General features: G+C 40.9%; 2 protein-coding genes across 6 annotated transcripts in view; one reads left to right on the top strand and one right to left on the bottom strand.

The window, feature by feature from the left end:
• Positions 1-8,685, top strand: part of brpf3a (bromodomain and PHD finger containing, 3a) — a 10,024-nt gene extending 1,339 nt beyond the window's left edge. The window contains exons 2-13 of one of the 3 annotated variants that reach the window (XM_023404503.2): positions 392-1,918; positions 2,189-2,345; positions 2,910-3,041; positions 3,485-3,613; positions 3,723-4,020; positions 4,119-4,454; positions 4,838-5,392; positions 5,485-5,542; positions 5,841-5,929; positions 6,130-6,227; positions 6,313-6,467; positions 6,564-8,685. In XM_023404503.2, the coding sequence (XP_023260271.1) occupies positions 411-1,918; positions 2,189-2,345; positions 2,910-3,041; positions 3,485-3,613; positions 3,723-4,020; positions 4,119-4,454; positions 4,838-5,392; positions 5,485-5,542; positions 5,841-5,929; positions 6,130-6,227; positions 6,313-6,467; positions 6,564-6,747 (3,699 nt within the window). In that variant the 5' untranslated portion in view covers positions 392-410 and the 3' untranslated portion in view covers positions 6,748-8,685. Of the gene's footprint in view, positions 1-391; positions 1,919-2,188; positions 2,346-2,909; positions 3,042-3,484; positions 3,614-3,722; positions 4,036-4,118; positions 4,455-4,837; positions 5,393-5,484; positions 5,543-5,840; positions 5,930-6,129; positions 6,228-6,312; positions 6,468-6,563 lie in introns of all 3 variants that reach the window. The other 2 variants (XM_023404504.2, XM_023404502.2) reach the window with 2 other exon arrangements.
• Positions 8,686-9,281: 596 nt separating this feature from the next.
• On the bottom strand, positions 9,282-15,682 carry mon1bb (MON1 secretory trafficking family member Bb). 3 transcript variants are annotated; one of them, XM_023404505.2, is made up of 6 exons: positions 15,571-15,682; positions 14,775-14,869; positions 14,075-14,671; positions 12,819-13,611; positions 11,911-12,058; positions 9,282-10,887 (listed from the first exon to the last, which is right to left on the bottom strand). In XM_023404505.2, the coding sequence occupies exons 1-6, from the start codon at positions 15,594-15,596 to the stop codon at positions 10,660-10,662; spliced, it is 1,887 nt and encodes a 628-aa protein (XP_023260273.1). In that variant the 5' UTR covers positions 15,597-15,682; the 3' UTR covers positions 9,282-10,659. The 3 variants fall into 3 exon arrangements, with proteins under 3 accessions (XP_023260273.1, XP_023260274.1, XP_087029651.1); XM_023404506.2 differs by having other exon boundaries at positions 15,451-15,578; XM_087173525.1 differs by lacking the exon at positions 15,571-15,682 and adding an exon at positions 14,957-15,026.
• Positions 15,683-16,482: the final 800 nt, after the last annotated feature.

Below are 16,482 nucleotides of genomic sequence, written 5' to 3'. Positions count from 1 at the left end.
TTACTTGATAGGGAGTACAAACAACATCTACATTACAATAATGACAAAGCAATAGCACCCAACAGGACTGAAGTGCATCATGGATTACTTTACCGAAGCTAAAAAAAGTCCCCTCAATTAGATGTAACATTCATCTTATCTGACTGTTATACCTGAACAAACACAAGACAAATTGTCTACATAGTACTTTGGAAAATATTTTTTTTCCCCCATTTTTCACTGTGCAAACAATATGATACTCACTACAAAGATTGTTTCTATCACAGCTTTCATATTTTCCACAGCTTCAAACAGCTGCTGTATATCTCCTTCAATTATGGAACAAAGTAGAAACTGGTGTTGAGACAGTAACTTAAATCACAGCAATTTTTTTTTTCTTTTCATCTGTTAGGGAGCTGGTGTAAACTCCCATGCGGAAGGTGAGGAGGTGGGAATGTGAGACAGTTGTTTGCGGACTCAACATGGGTAGGGGTCGAGGCAGAGGGAGAGGAAGGGGCAGGGGATCGTCTGGCCAGTTGCGGCCCCCCTCGCCCTACAGACTGCAGCTCTCTCCATCCAGGGAGACTTTGACATACGCTCAGGCACAGAAAATAGTGGAAGTGGACCTAGATGGAAGGCTCCATCGGATTAACATCACAGATCCTCTGCCGGTTATAACTGAGGACGAGATGATGGCCCAGGACATTGCTGAGTGCAACAGCAATAAGGAGAACAGTGAGCAAACGCAGAGTAAAACCAGATCGTGTAGAAAACCCTCAAACAGTAAAAGCAGGAGGAGTGGTAAAAATACATCTCATCAGAACCAACGGTCTGGCTCCCAGCAGCACACAGGTGCTACCAATTCCCTCCAGCACCCACCTAACCAAAGCCCACTGCCCGAGCCCACCTTCCGTGTGCTGAGTTCAGTTTGCCCTTCAGAGGCGCCTCCTCTCCCTACAGCATACTACCGTTACATAGAAAAGTCAGGGGAGGAACAGGACAGTGTGGCTGAGTATGACATGGACGAGGAGGACCTGGCCTGGCTGGAGATGGTGAACCAGAAGAGGGTGTCTGACGGTCATGCCTCTGTATCTCCAGACACTTTTGAGCTACTGATTGATCGTCTGGAAAGGGAGTCTATCCTGGAGTCCCGTAGCCAGGCTCTGTCCCAGAGTGCAGTCGATGAGGACGCTTTCTGCTGTGTCTGCCTGGATGACGAATGTCTCAACAGTAATGTCATCCTGTTCTGTGACATCTGCAACCTGGCCGTCCACCAGGAGTGTTATGGTGTGCCCTACGTTCCTGAGGGCCAGTGGCTGTGCCGCTGCTGCCTGCAGTCCCCCTCCCGTCCTGTAGACTGTGTGCTCTGTCCCAACCGAGGAGGTGCCTTCAAACAGACAAGTGATGGACGTTGGGCTCATGTTGTCTGTGCCATATGGATCCCGGAGGTGTGCTTTGCCAACACAGTGTTTTTAGAACCTGTTGAGGGGGTCAAGAACATCCCTCCTGCTCGCTGGAAGCTCACCTGCTACCTGTGTAAGCAGAAAGGCAGAGGAGCATCCATTCAGTGCCACAAAGCCAACTGTTACAGGGCCTTTCATGTTACCTGCGCCCAGAAGGCTGGCCTCTTTATGAAGATAGATCCAGTCCGGGAGACGGGCGTCAACGGTACCACCTTCTCTGTGAAGAAGACTGCTTTCTGTGAGCATCACTCCCCTGTTGGGTTTCGGCGGGACGGGTCAGGAGACGAGTCGGTTGAAGGAAGACTGGTAGGGGGCAGAGGGAACCGGGGTCAGAGGTCATATACTCAAAGACCCCCCTCACCACCAAACAAGAAGCCTGTCAAAGGCCAGAAAAAGAAGAATACAAAAGGGTCTGGTGGGTCGACACGTCGCTCAAATGTGCCTGTGCTGCTCGTGCCTCAGATCCCCTCTCACAGGTGTGACATTTGAATATTGTGAGAATTTATTTAACCCAGCATGTCCAGATAATGTTACTGTAGTGTAAAAGAGGTTATTTATCTTTCCAGCGATCGATAGGAAACATCACTTTTATGTAATTTGGTTTTGACCCAGTGAAATTAATCAATAAATGTAAAAGTCTGTAAAATGTCTGTATTGATATTTTAAATGACCTTATCTCAGGGGTGTCATTATGACCTCCAGTATTACCGCACAGGTTTTAATAAGCAACTTTTACATCTTCACAGGCTAAACAAGATCTGCACAGGAGCTGAAGTCCAGAGAAAGAATCAATTCATGCAGAGGCTTCATAACTACTGGTTACTGAAACGTCAGTCACGAAATGGGATGCCTTTAATACGTCGACTTCATTCCCATCTACAGGCCCACAGGACTGCAGAGCAGGTGAGCAGAGAAATTTGGGGACAGTATGTGTTTCAAAAGGAAAATTATAGAATAAAATCTTTTCTACTTAAGTGCAATAACTGCAATTGCGGCAAAATATTAGATATATTGTTATGTTGTACCTTTGGTTTATCATTAGAAAATCAGGGATTCGGAGAACCAATAAAGTCTGTTCAGAACAGAGTCAGTCATGGCGCTCACACCATGTTTGTGTTCTCACACACTGAAATCAAGCATAAGCCCAGACATCACACTTTGCAATAGCGGATTCAGATGGATGGCAAGCTTCCACGCATGCCCTCGCTGTTCTGTCATCTTTGTTGTAGACATCTCGTTGTAGCAGAGGGCGATAGCGTGTAAAAAGTTGTCAATGCCAGTTTCAATCTATTGCTCACTCACTTATAATGCCAGGCAATGGTTTAAGCTGTTTTAACCAACAAGTGCAGGGGAAAAAAATAAGATTTATCCGCAGTGGTTAAGATGATAAAATACAATGTTAATTATAATGGACTTCAAAGCTGAATCAGAAAACTGATCTCTTTGTACTTGTTCCTTTGTGTCCAGAGGGAGCCCGACGAGAAGCTGTGTGCTGCGAGAGAGGAGCTTCGATACTGGCAAAAGTTGAGGCAAGACCTTGAAAGAGCCAGACTTTTGGTGGAGTTGATCCGCAAGAGAGAGAGGCTAAAGAGAGAACAGGTGCGTTACAGAGGAAGTGTGAGGCATGAGACAGGCTATAATTATTTTGGGTATTTTTTTACAAGACTCCTATCAGTGTTACCATTTACAAACATCTCTGTTAGAGCTGCAACAATTTGTCAATTAATTAATTAGTTGATTGTCACTTCTCAAACATGAATATTTGCAGATTTGTTTTGTAGTCATCTATGATAAGTATCTGAATATCACAAGCAATTTAAACAAGTTACCTTGGAATCTTTTACTATTTTCTGACATTTTATAGACAAAATGATTAATAATTTAATTGAAAAGATAATAGGCAGAGGAATTGATAATGGAAAATAATTGTTAGAGACAGCTGTAATCTATGTTCTCTTCAGCATTCATGATTCATTTGAACCTTTAAAGAGTGACCTTGTATTTCCTCTCCTCTCCCCTGTGTGTTTACATCATCTCTTCAGATGAAAATTCAGCAGGCTGCTCTTGAGTTGAAGTTGACTCCAGCGTTGACGCTTCTCCGATCCACCTTGGACCAACTGCAAGAGAAGGACACGGCCAAAATCTTCTCTGAGCCCGTCAATCTGTCAGAGGTTGGTGCAGTTTGAAAACAATCTACTTAAATACAGTTTTCAATCAGCAACACATTTCTTTGTCTTTATTATGACTCAGCTAATATTCTGATTATAATGATTCACTGAGGTCCCAGATTACTTGGAGTTTATTTCCCAACCCATGGACTTCTCCACCATGCGTACCAAACTGGAGGGACATGCCTACTGCTCCATCACCGACCTAGAGAAGGACTTTGACCTTATGATTACCAACTGCCTCAAGTACAACTCCAAGGACACCATGTTTCACAAGACAGCTTTACAGCTGCGGGAGGTGGGTGGAGCCATCCTCCGCCATGCACACAGGCAGTCTCAAAGCATTGGCCTGGACCCCAACACCGGCATGCATCTCCCAGAGGCTCCAAACAAACATGGCTTCTACCATTGTACGTGGGATGACGGTGAGTTGAGAATGGGAACTAGCTATTTCTTTATGAACATAACCCACATGCCTCAACTATTCTCATGCCCTTTTCCTCCTCAGTGGACTCTCTGCTGGACCCAGAGAACAGACTGCACTTAACCACAGACGAACAACTAAAGGCCTTGCTGGATAAACTGGACATGGTTACATCCATGCGTACCAGCGGTGGACGAACCAAGCGCATTAGGCTTCTGCGCCGAGAGATCAACACTCTCAGACAGAAGGTGAACCAGCAGCAGCAAAACACTCAGTCTGTGAATGGTAATGACAAAGATGATGATGGAAAAGAAGAGGAAGAAGAGGAGGAGGAGCAAGAAGAGGAGGAACAGGAGAAGGAAAAGAAGACAAATATTGTGGATAATGGACCTTTGACTGCAGTGTCCACCTCTGGGACAGGTAAAATGATTTTTAGTTACTTTTCTATGATGCGGTTTGGCTGCACTGAACTGTTGATATTTTTTTGAAGATTAGTGCTGCAGCTGACAATTATTTTCAATATGAGTTAATCTTCTGGTTAAGTTTATGATAAACTGATTAATCATTTTGTCTCCAACATGTAAAATAGTGAAGAATTATGCCCATTAAAATTTCCCAGAGTCCAATACGATGTCTTCAAATGTCTTACTTTATCCAACCAACCAACAAAAACCCAAAAATATTCAATTTACAGTGATATAAAACAGAGACTGCAGCCAGTGAACTTTTGGAGATTTTGTTAAGATTCGACTAATTATTTCAGCTTTATTTATGATCCTGAAGTAAATTTCTCTTTGATGCAGATGACTCTCCACCTGTGCTAGAACTTACTTGCCCAGTGTCTTCACCACTGCCAGGAGATGCTCCTCTCGAGCCTCCTGTCCTGGGTATTGTAACTGGAGGCCGAAGGTCACCAGGGCGCTCATACAAGCGCCAGAGATCATCCCGCAGTGGGAGCAAAAGCCAAGGTGAAGATGAGGCTGAAGTCGGTGAAACACCATCTTCACAACCGGAAGCTGTTCACGAGGTTACACCGCTGGGAACACCCCCAACCATACCTTTGGCGGGGGTTGGTCGTCGTACGTCTGTTCTGTTTAAGAAAGCTAAAAATGGGGCACGGATGGCAAGAAACAAGTCCCCGCCACAGCAGAATGGGAAATCGTCTGAAGGTAAAACCAATGGGTTGGAGAGCACCCCTGGTAGTCCAAATTCACCCGGTGTGACCAACATCACCACTTTACCTCCCAGTCCAAATGCCTCCCCTGCACCTCCCTCTCCTTCCTCGCACCACCTGAGGTCCAGAGGCCTCAGCTCAGAAAATGACGCAGACAAACTCCCTCCACCACCCAGGGAAGCAGGTACGGACAAAATGGATCGCTTCAATTCTGAGAGAGACTCTTAAGATTCATGAAGTCCATATCAGTCATGATTTCATTTGTGTTTGTGTTAGGCCTCACAAATGGAAAGCACAACTCTGCAGACCATGATGATGACGACCAAACATTAAAGTGAGTATGGATAGGTTCATAATCTTTGTTGCTAGTGAATTTTACCTTAAAGCTGCTAATATCAATATTGTTATATTAACAGTTAATCACTTTGACAGAAAATTATAGCCTGATCGCAGAAAAACAAACATGACTCCAAATGACTGCTAATATTGCTTTGTATCTGCTGGATGTGTATATAACCAACTGCTTTTAACTAGAGTGTAATATAAACTTAAAAGGTTGTGTTCACAACTTGTCTGACATTTTGTAAATCTGTTGTTGCAGGTTTAAATGTTTTCTCTCCTATTGTTTACAGCTGTAGTGTCTCCCCACCCAAACGTAGTCGGGGTAAACCTGCACTGGCCAAAGTCCCTGGCAGTGAGAATGGAGACATCTCTGGGTCTGGTGTGTATGAAGAAAGGGCAATCAAACTACAGTGAAATGCCACTGTTTTTGTGTGCTTATTGGATGTGTAATGCAAGATTATACACACAAAAAACAAAAGTTTAGTATTTTTATGTTCAGTTCAGTTCAGTTTAAAGTTTGGGCTCAAAAGCTGTCATGAATACAAATTAATTGTATATATTGGAATATCCTGTTCACAGGAAAGTCTACACTTCTGTCTTTAGATAGTGAGACAGAGCTTGCGCCACTGGACCTAGTTTGGGCCAAATGCAGAGGATATCCGTCATACCCAGCAATGGTGAGAATGGATTAAATCTTTTACTTTACGCATAGATGGGTATAATTATTCAATGTACAGTAACTGACATAAATTACTGTTACAGATTGTTGACCCAGATATGCCCCAGGAAGGGCTTCTGCATAACGGCATCCCCATTCCAGTGCCTCCTGTGGAGGTACTTAAACTGGGCGACTGGAGACAAATGGACGAAGGCGAAAAGCTCTTCTTAGTGCTCTTCTTTGACACCAAAAGAACTTGGTAAGATTCAGACAAGCAGGATAAACCTAACACTGAACTTCACAACAAGCGGGAGTAATCTTGCTCACTTTGAAAATTGTCCCTCTTGGTTTTCAGGCAATGGCTCCCTCGTAATAAACTACTGCCGCTGGGGATGGATGACACTGTAGACAAACTGCGCTTAATGGAAGGAAAGAAACCCAGTGTTCGCAAGTCTGTACACACTGCGTATGACCGAGCCATAGTACATTTAAACCACGTGAGAGGAAATCTTAACTTCACTCCTTCCAATTTTATATAAATTTTAGCTGAAACATTTCATCATCTTAAACAGGCTGCCTGGTTATATGTATAGAAGCTTCATCAACGCTCTTAAAAAGTGGAAAAGTACAATTAGGGATTACCAACATTTCCAGCAGTTGATGGTATTAAAAGGTTTTCTGTTTAGACCCGATGCTCTGGTTTTTAAAATGGAGAGAAAAGGTGCTTGAACATATTTTTGTAGATGAATTTGTTCATTTATTCAAGTAATTTTTTTTAAAAAAGGTTTTACACAACCACTGTTGCTATGTGTTCATATAAAGTTTATTATTTTAGGCCAAAGTGAGTCAAGACTCAAGTGAGAAAAGTGTAAATATTTAATTGTGAAAGGGACTGTCTTGATTCAAAACATATTTAGATTGTAATTGCCATAGAAATGTCACTGTGTTTATTGAAGTGCAAAAGTCCCACTTAATGTTCATGTCATATCTGGACTCCAGAGAAATTTAGCTTTGACAGTTATGGATGAAAATTTTGTCTTTGATATTTCTAAGTGATACTGGTGATATTAAATAAAACATTTAATATTACCAGTATTTTCCAAATAAAAAGGCACCAAACTAAGAAATAGATCATTATGTAGCTTATGCACTTAAATCTGCAGAGGTGGTATACTCTGCTGCTCAAGACGCCTTGATAAATGTAAGGCAAACAAGTTAATAGTAGTAACTTGGAAAGAAGGCCAAAGTGAAAAATAAAATGTTCTTTTGGTTTTCCTTTAAGCTCTGAAGAAGGCGTGCTGTTGACACTACATCGTCATTCTGAAGCACTCCTGCTTCCTTTTGCAAATTACTGCTGAATTACTACTCGTTTACTCCATAAACTTATAATAACCTATATTTCAAATTTTCCCTCCATTGAATCACATGGACTCTAGCCTTTTACTTACTGTTGGAAATATTATTCAAAAACAAATATGTCAAACTTGCTAGAGCTGGCAGTGACACTGAATTTAAAGCTAAGCCTGAAAGGAAGCATAACTGGTTCTACGTTTCATTCCTAGATGTTTGGGTGTGTACACATTTTATTCAGTGGCTCTGAGAATTGGAAGTACAGTACAATAGAACAACTCAAAGTAGTAGAAATACTGATAAATGTTGGTCAAATGGCTGCCAGTGCAAACACTCTTGAACTTTTAGTCCAGCTATGATGTGTTTTGGGTGGGACTTGAGAGGTTTTTACTTATTTTTCCATATTGTGAAACTGTATTATGATACTAGAATGAGTACCTGGTGCAGCTACTTGGTTAGTAAGATGTGACGCCACTACAGAGGTGAAGCTGATTATTTAGTGGTTATTATAACGAAGTCTACTGCAATCACTCACTGAAAAACTTGCAATTATTTGCAAATCTGGCTGAAATGACTTGAAAAGCACAATCGGTCTGTTTTTAAAAAAAAAAAAAGATGAAAAAAACTTGTAGGATCGGTGACTCCTGGAGCCATATGTGTGGCAAAAAGCTTGTGTGTGTGTGTATACAGTATATACATATATGTATACAGCCTCAGTGTAGTAAAGGTGCATGTGTATAGTTTTGTAAATATGTAAATGTATGTTTATATTGGCTTACATGAAGTAATTTAAGGAATGCAAAAATCAAATTTAGATTTTAATTTATAATTTGTGGCAGTTGAGAGTGTTATTTAAAAAGTAAAATATTGAAAAGATTTATGTATGATGCTACGTAGCTCTTTGTAATAGTGATGGTATTCACCAACATGTCAGAACATATTCTCTAGAAGTGAGGTGGCACAAGACCTGAGCTCTGTAGGCAGCAGTGACGCCTACATGAGCTTTTCTTGTTTTTCTTGGTGGCACAGGAGATTTTTTGATCTTGTCATTTGAATTGTACTGCAAGATCTGTTAATCTGCCTGAGACAATATTTTCTCATACAAGAATAAATGCTGTTTGAAACAACTGCATGTGTATGTGTCATTTTTAAGGATTCGTAACAGATCAGTTCATCGCACCGTAGCATCTTTGTTTCCCTCAAGTCAAGGATGAATCGAAGTATAAGATTTGAGAACATGAAGGTAAAGTTCACCCACGTTTTTAAAATGAATACATCAGGACTGTTTGACTGCTTGACCCATTTTAAAAGGCAGAATTTACAGTAAGTCTAACCTTTGCAGCTTCCCATGTTATCCCATAATACATTGTGGAGGTGATCACATTTAACTTGTCAGGAAGGAAATGTCAAGTGACCATATTGTATATATCAACTATTTTTGGGGTTCATCAGCCACTGTTAACTTGTATCACATTAATTGGACCAATGAAAACAGCTGCTCTAATGCTCTACATAATAGAAAACTTCATTCTTCTAAGCAGCTTTGATGCAAGTGTACTTCTAGTGTTAACACTTTGTCGAACATTTAAAGGGAAGTTTTAGTTTTTGGTTGATACAATTTTGGGTAACACTTCACCAAACATTTTTATTTCAGTTAGGCTAGGTTGTTTAAGTTGGACACAACAAATGACACTGATGAATGACATGTCATTCAAAGTCTCAATTAAATGTTGGTAACCCTTTATTTTACGTTTTAAATTCTTATGGTGTTTCCTGGAAAGAGCTATGTAATTTTGTACTAATTGTACAGGTACTATCTGTTAGATTACACAAAGCGATTCATTGGAAATCTACCAACTGCATTGATTTTTGATACAATTAATACCAAACTAAATAGATCTTACCAGGAAAACTCCTAGAACATTATTATGTAAATTACAGAACTGCAAGATCAAGCATTACTTAATGTTAATTTGTCATCTGGTAGATAATAAATGAAGCTTATTCACTACATCTCTACTTCATTAGGACAAGTGTACATTTGTGCAACCTGGGATTTATTTCATAATACTATAGACATACTCTTAAGACTTGAATTGACAGGAAATTCCTCAGAGGACACAGGGATGAGGCTACTGTTTATAGACCATCTTTACAAAACTATTATCCAAAAAGAGAAGTACCTGAACTCACTACATCAGGTGTCAGCTGATAATTGTACAAGAAGTATCTGCAGAAAAACATTGCATGAGCTCTGAGGCATCGTCTTAGCTTAGATGATTTCCAGACTGACAAGGTTTGACTTCTATCAATGAAAACACTAACAATGGAAAAATTGATTATGTAAAGTGATAATGTGTAACAGGCTGGGATATCCTATTTGTTTTTTCTGCCCAAAATGTAATATGAATGAAACCTGATGGTTTTAAATTTGAGTGGAAACATTAGTGGGATATAAAACAACACCATGTTTTCAAGTTGTGCCGCAGGGATGTGCAACCAATCCATAGATTTGTCTGTTCATGCACCATCATAACACACGACGGCTCATCACTGGTGTGGCAGTTCCAGTTGTTATTCCGATTTATGCTGAGCCCAAAAACACAACATACTTTCGATACTTGCATATCCAGTTTCATAACATTGGGATGTTTTTGTGTCATCATGAAAAAAAAATCTATATGTTATAACTAGTCTGAGAAAGGTAGTTTAAGTTCATTTTTCACCCCATTTTAACTTACACAAGAAAGAAAATATTCTCTCTTGTTGCAGTAATAAAACAATATAAAAACATTTAAATATCATTGCAATTACATTCTACCACAGTTCAATTTAAAACGTACTAATGCTGTTTTGCCCTGACTGTTTCTGATCGAAAGCAGTGATGCAATGACATGCTTTCTTGTTAAGGTAAGGAAATAATACTAGCTTCAAAGAGATCATTCCTTCTTAAATAGTGTAAAATGTAGTGTTTGATTCCAGTAGTCAATGTCTGTCAAGTCCAACAGGTGTCAAAACAGGGTTCAAAAATATCTTGGAACCAGTGTACAAACTATTGTTGAATGAGGCAGAGCCGCCACTATTGTAGCAATAAGAAAGTCCTATAGAAGAGACAAGAAGCCGTTGTCTGTGGAGTCTTGCTGGTCAGATTTTCCACCTCGAGAGCTCTTGCTGGGGTTTGGGGTTGTTGAATACTTCGGGGGATATCTGATGAAGAGACGGTCCTCCTCCTTTTTAATCCACCTTAGAAGTTTAGTGATAGCTGTAATAGCACAGGCCTTTGTCACCAGAGGACTGAAGCAGGTGTACAGCTCAAATTTACTTGTGACCTACAGTGGAGAGGAAAATGGACAATTTAGGTGAGGATATCAAACTGATCAAAAAAAGAAACTGCAACAATTTGTGACTCGGGTATGTTTATATGCACATTAGTAACTGGGTTACAGTCTCCCATCCGGTAAGCTGTTTTCTTAAACGACATGTAAATGAGAAACCCAGTTTCCATAATCAGGGTAGGGAATTTGAGAAACCTGATTTCCCCAGCTAGATCTTGCTGGAGAATGCAGATTTCTTGGCCGTGTATATACATAACGGAGTTTCTAATTGGCTTTTTACACATACGAATGTGGAGGATGAAGAATTCAGAAAAAATAAATGAATAAAAATACTGCTGTGGAAGCAAAGAGGTGTTATGAAAGGAGAGATGATTACATGAGTATATGTCCTCATGTTCAAGATAATCCGATCCAAAATCTGAATTAAACTTAAACTAACACAAAGTAGATTCTATAAGCCTAAATAACTCCATCATTCAATATTTGACTGTGTAGAGCTGCCACTATTAGTCAAATAATTGATTAGTCAGCTGTCAGGAATTTCAGAATTTACTTTAATATATATTTTTAAAAAAGCTAGAAAAATTAAACACATATTGAATCCAGCTTCTCAAATATCATGATTTGATGCTTTTTGGTATCATGTATAATAGTAATGTGTTGTGGACTGTTGATCGGACAAAACATAACATTTAAAAACATCAACTTGGACTATTTCATTTCATGGGTTCTTCCCTGGCCTGTTCCTCATCCCTCCACCAAGTTCAGTGCAAATTGGTTAAGTACTTTTGAGTAATCCTGCTGATAAATAAACAGACATGGGTGAAAACATAACCTCCTTGGCAGAGGTAATAAGATCAGTGTGGGGGAGGAATCCAATTACTGACCTGCGGCATGTATGCATGAATTTACAGTGGATGTACACAAATTTGTCCACTTACCAACATAACCTGATTTCTCTGAATAACCTTTTCCTGAGTACATCTTATAAATGTGTCCATAACCACAGCTACATACCCAGGCTAGCAGAGTTTCTCTCTCAGCGACATGGTAGATGAGCTTGAGGGGTCGTGAGGTGCTGTGGATGCGGCTGTGCATATAACGATAAAGGTCGAGCAGTCTCATTTTCTCCCCCTCACTGCTGTACGGCGCCTCCATCTCTGGGCTACATGCGGCAACAAATCGTAGGTTACAGACAGAAAAGTCACATAAGGTTCTTTGATAAAAAAAAAAAATATATAGTGATGCAATAATACAGAGACATGAGGACTACAGTGATGAATTTTTAAATCACTGAAACTATTCATTTGTGAATCTGATGGGACAAAAATTACACAGCAAAATGCCAAAACACAGCTTCCAAAATTATTTAAAAGGGAGACTTTTTGCTCTTTGTACCCTTGTTCTGAACAGTGCCAAGTAAACAAATGTGTTATTGCTATTTGAAGTGTAGCGCTATGATTATCTGCATAATTTCACTTTTATTCTCAAGGTTTCGACTGGCTGCTGACTCATGTAATAGGACACCTAATTCTTTCAGTTCAGCTCATTAGGAGATAAGCGAAGTGACACGTCAGGATTAGTGGAATACAATTTGAAATTCTTACAGTTTTTAATTCTCTGTGCCCTTGTAACTGGTAGCCCTATTTCAGAAACCCTTTTAATCTGAGGTACTTAATATAAAACAGGACACATTTGTAAACAACCACACTTAGCTTTTTTTTTTTTTTTAAGACAGGCTTTCATACTTTCTCAGGTATTTATTTCACTGCCTAACATTAAGTGCAATTTAAAATACTCTATAAAAGCACAAAATAAATAACTTGTTGTTCACTTTTTAAACATAAAGCACCAATGACGCCTCAGAAGTCCCTTCTGTTGTTGCATAGACAATGACAGATACACACAAAGACACACACACACACCTGGTGAACTGAGTGAGCTGGCGGTAGTTGTCTGGAACATCAAAGGGCTTGTACATGAAGTGTCTGAGGTCTGAGACGCCCACCTGGCTCACGCTGTATGACTGGGCTTTGGCAATGAGGCTCAGGGAGTTCTGAGCCACCATGGCCTCCTCTATCTTCCTCTTGCACTCAGCTACAGCGTAGAAAGCTTCCTTGTCTGTCGAGAGCAGCAGCAAACAAACAGTGCATTCTGGAGGGTCCAGGTAAGAAATGTATGCATAAAAGTAACAGTCAGGATTAAAGAGAGGGAGGCAGATGGGAGTCCAGATCTCCCCAGCCTGAAAGGCAGAGGAGGCTCCGATGAGGTTGAGCAAGAGGTGGACGTCAGCAGGCTCCAGCCGGGTGTCCTCGATGACGGTCTTCTCTTGGACGATGGTGAGCAGCTGGTTCTTGGCGATGAGGATGGAGAAAACTAGATTGGGCGTGATAGCTTTCTGCAGGATCTGGCTGAGAGAGTCCCTGAGAGAGGAGGCTAGGGGTAAGCAGTGTATTGCTGCGAGGAGGAAGCTGGGGTCTGAATCTACCAGGTTGAGGAGGCCGTCCAGGATCTTCTCTGAGCCTGCCAAGAGTCTCCTCAGATCGTAGTTTTTCTTGTGTTCAAAGATGCGGGATATGCTGGCCTGCGTGAGCATGCTGATGATCTGATAGTATACGTAGAGGAGCTCTCCACGCAGCTGCTGCTCAGACTGACGACTGCTGGAGACACACACGAGCACTAGGGGCCCTTTTTGTAAGAACACCACAGTGTGCTCCTCTGATGGAAGGAAGAAAAAATATCAGCAAAATAAAGATCATACTGAAGGTATCAGTAAATGACAACTAAGTACACCCCCCAATACTCAATGTCTCTGCACTCAAAAATACTGTACATCTTTCAGACTTGGAAATTAGCATATTGTCCAAAATAAAACGCTATATTTAATAATAAATACAAATCAATACAAAGTGACTGTAAAACAATACTCTAAATGCATGAATTTTTACTTGTTTCTCTCACTTGTACAGCACTTGTTGTCAATTGGCAATAATTATCTTGCCCTTCACAGCAAGTCAGAGGTACTGCAGCCTGCTGTCCACCTCTTCCCAAAGTCCTTTGCAAAATTTCTACACTTGCTGTCATATTAGAGAATTGAAAATGTCTGATCACCTGTGACATACCCAGTTGAAATTCACAATAATATCCCAAAAAAAAAATGAAATCACACAAAAGCTCTCACCTGAATAGACTGAGCGGATGATATTATCGCTACTTTGGACAAAGGACACCAATGCCATCATGACTCCCATTGTGGATGACAGAGCCTCTTCACTGCCATATCGAGAATAGATGGGTTTGCCTGCTTCACTTAGCACAAAAACATGCTTCCTGTGCTGCCGCCAGCTGTCAGCTGTCACATCCTCATCACGATGAGACATAAATGAAGGAGACTCCTGGGTGCCTGCCTCCAGCAAGGGGGATGACCTTCCCTTCACACCTATACCTTGCTCCTCCAGCTTGGCCTTGGCCAACATTGTTACAACAAACTCTCCAGAATCGCTCTGGTCATTGTCTATGGCAGCATCCTCAGTTCCTCTTTCAGTTGTCTCGGTGGATTCATTGTTCTGACACTCAGAGTTTTCTGCCGCCTCAGTCTCTAGCTTTTTTACCTGGTTAGAAACGTGCTCTGCGTCCAGACTCTGCTCCTGTGCTGTAACATCCGACAGGTGCAAATCTGCAGGCTCCTCTTTCACAACAGTAGTACCGTTGTTTCTCTCCACAGGGTCAGGAAACATGTGATTGCCCAAGAGGGAGAGAGAAGTTGCCAAGGTGTCAGCTAAGATGAAAACAAAATTAAATTATGAAATGAGTGATGAAAATGAAGTCATGGGCGTTAAAAATTAAAATAGCTTTAATGAAAGATCATATCATTTATTCACCAGGTGGATTGCTCTCTGAGGGTGAATCACAAATCTTCACTCCCTGTGCCTCTCCTTCTTGATGATTGTCTCTCTCCATGATACCATCCCAGTCACTGGAGATTAAATAAAAACATACTATAACCAAACAATTTCAAACAAACAGCTTTATATCTAATATAATGCAATGGTTGTAGCTGAACCTTGGGAGAGCACGCATCTCAAATCTCATGAATAGGAGCACTCATAATGGACCAGTGACAGGGTCACATGATGACAACTCCAAGATGCCGAACAGACTGTGGAATTTCAGACTGATTACAACTTCCAGCAGGCTGGTTAATGCTATACTACAGATAAACGACAGTTGGTTGGACGGAGAGACGAAAGTAACTGTTCCAACGCTAGGGAGCAAACGTGTGTCTAATAATAGCTTAAGATACTTATGAAGCTAATGGTAGCTTCTCTGCTAATGTGCACGCCGTCGAGAAATCTTACTTTTGCATTAGCATAGATGTTTGACTGTGAATTCCGATGCAGCTCAGTAAATGTTGGCTATAGTTACACGGCTAACACTGCCTGCTAGCAAGCGACACACACAGATCAATTTCATGGCCTTGGCTTAACAGTGAGCAATGCAAGCAATCGTGGTCAACTAAAATTAAACAGATAAAGACACTTTATCATTGAAACTTACGATTTTGGTGCCGTCAAAACGTTGGGTTAAATATCTAATTTGCTACATTAACTTTCATCGGGAGCCCGGTTGCAAACAGGCTGTCAAGAATGAGGAGCAGAAAACAAATTTTCCTCTTACCACAGCAGACATCCGGAATCTCTCATGACAAGCTGAGTTGACCAATCAGGTTACTCGCTGGCTTAGGCTAGTTCCGCCCCCTCAGGGTGACGTTCCAGACAGAAAATGTGATGCACTGCACGAGACTGTAACATAATTTTTTTGCTGGATGAGTTAAACATACAACATAAACGACACAACATTGTTAAGTTTTTATTTAAAGCTATCCCAATTAAACATGTATGAATTGTATGACTTTCTGTAACAAAACAATAAAACAGGGTTGGCCACTTGCCTTTTCGTGTAGCTAACGTAGATACGAGCTAATTAGACCCATCGTGGCCTTAGCGTTCGCACTGAATTCAGAGCGCTCACATAACGTTCCCTATGGAAATATTAGGGAGAACAGTGGACGCGTTGTTTTTATCGGTTATCCAGCAGCAGGTTGCGTCTTCATTCATTTTCTTGTCATCTGGCAGGGGTCTGCTTTATGTCCGGGGGGATAAAATGTTTGCCAGAGGCGAAACCAACGTTTGAATCGTATAAATGCACTCCGCCGGCAGCGACTGCCTCGTCATGCTATAGCTACCGCAGCTGAGCGGGAGAGAGGAGCAGTAAACTGTGTCAAAGTGCGTGATTTAAACGTTGGCTTCGCCCCGGACACGCATTTTATCGTTCGTGCCATACAGCAGACATGTGTGTGGTCACAAAAATACATATAAAGGTGGAATCTGCCTCTAGAAAACGCGTTTCTAGAAAAAAGTTACGTTGTATTTATTTTTTTCCCTTACGGTTTGCGTAGGCATTGCTGCTGTGGGATAAAGCAGTGACAGCTAACTTGCTATTGTATGTTGGTAATAGTTAATTACTTTTCGTTTGTAAAATGTAGTAATGGTGTGTATAACACCAAAGACTTAAATGGTCTTGTCAGGC

The sequence above is a fragment of the Seriola lalandi genome, unplaced genomic scaffold, assembly GCF_002814215.2.
Source record: "Seriola lalandi dorsalis isolate HSWRI2012SDOR001 ecotype SW California unplaced genomic scaffold, Sedor1 jcf7180002054246, whole genome shotgun sequence".
NCBI lineage: Eukaryota > Metazoa > Chordata > Actinopteri > Carangiformes > Carangidae > Seriola > Seriola lalandi.
Note: the sequence above shows the minus strand (reverse complement) of the source record. Positions and strands in the feature narration are given on the sequence as shown.

What these genes read in the sequence shown, in the direction of transcription:
- mon1bb (XM_087173525.1), bottom strand. Translation starts at nt 14,985, where the DNA reads ATGAGATTTGAGATGCGTGCTCTCCCAAG. An exon ending in CATCCGCTCAGTCTATTCAG is followed by an intron (nt 13,612 to 14,074) that starts GTGAGAGCTTTT and finishes TCCTTCCATCAG; the next exon opens with AGGAGCACACTGTGGTGTTC. An exon ending in GAGAAACTCTGCTAGCCTGG is followed by an intron (nt 10,888 to 11,910) that starts GTATGTAGCTGT and finishes TCTCCACTGTAG; the next exon opens with GTCACAAGTAAATTTGAGCT.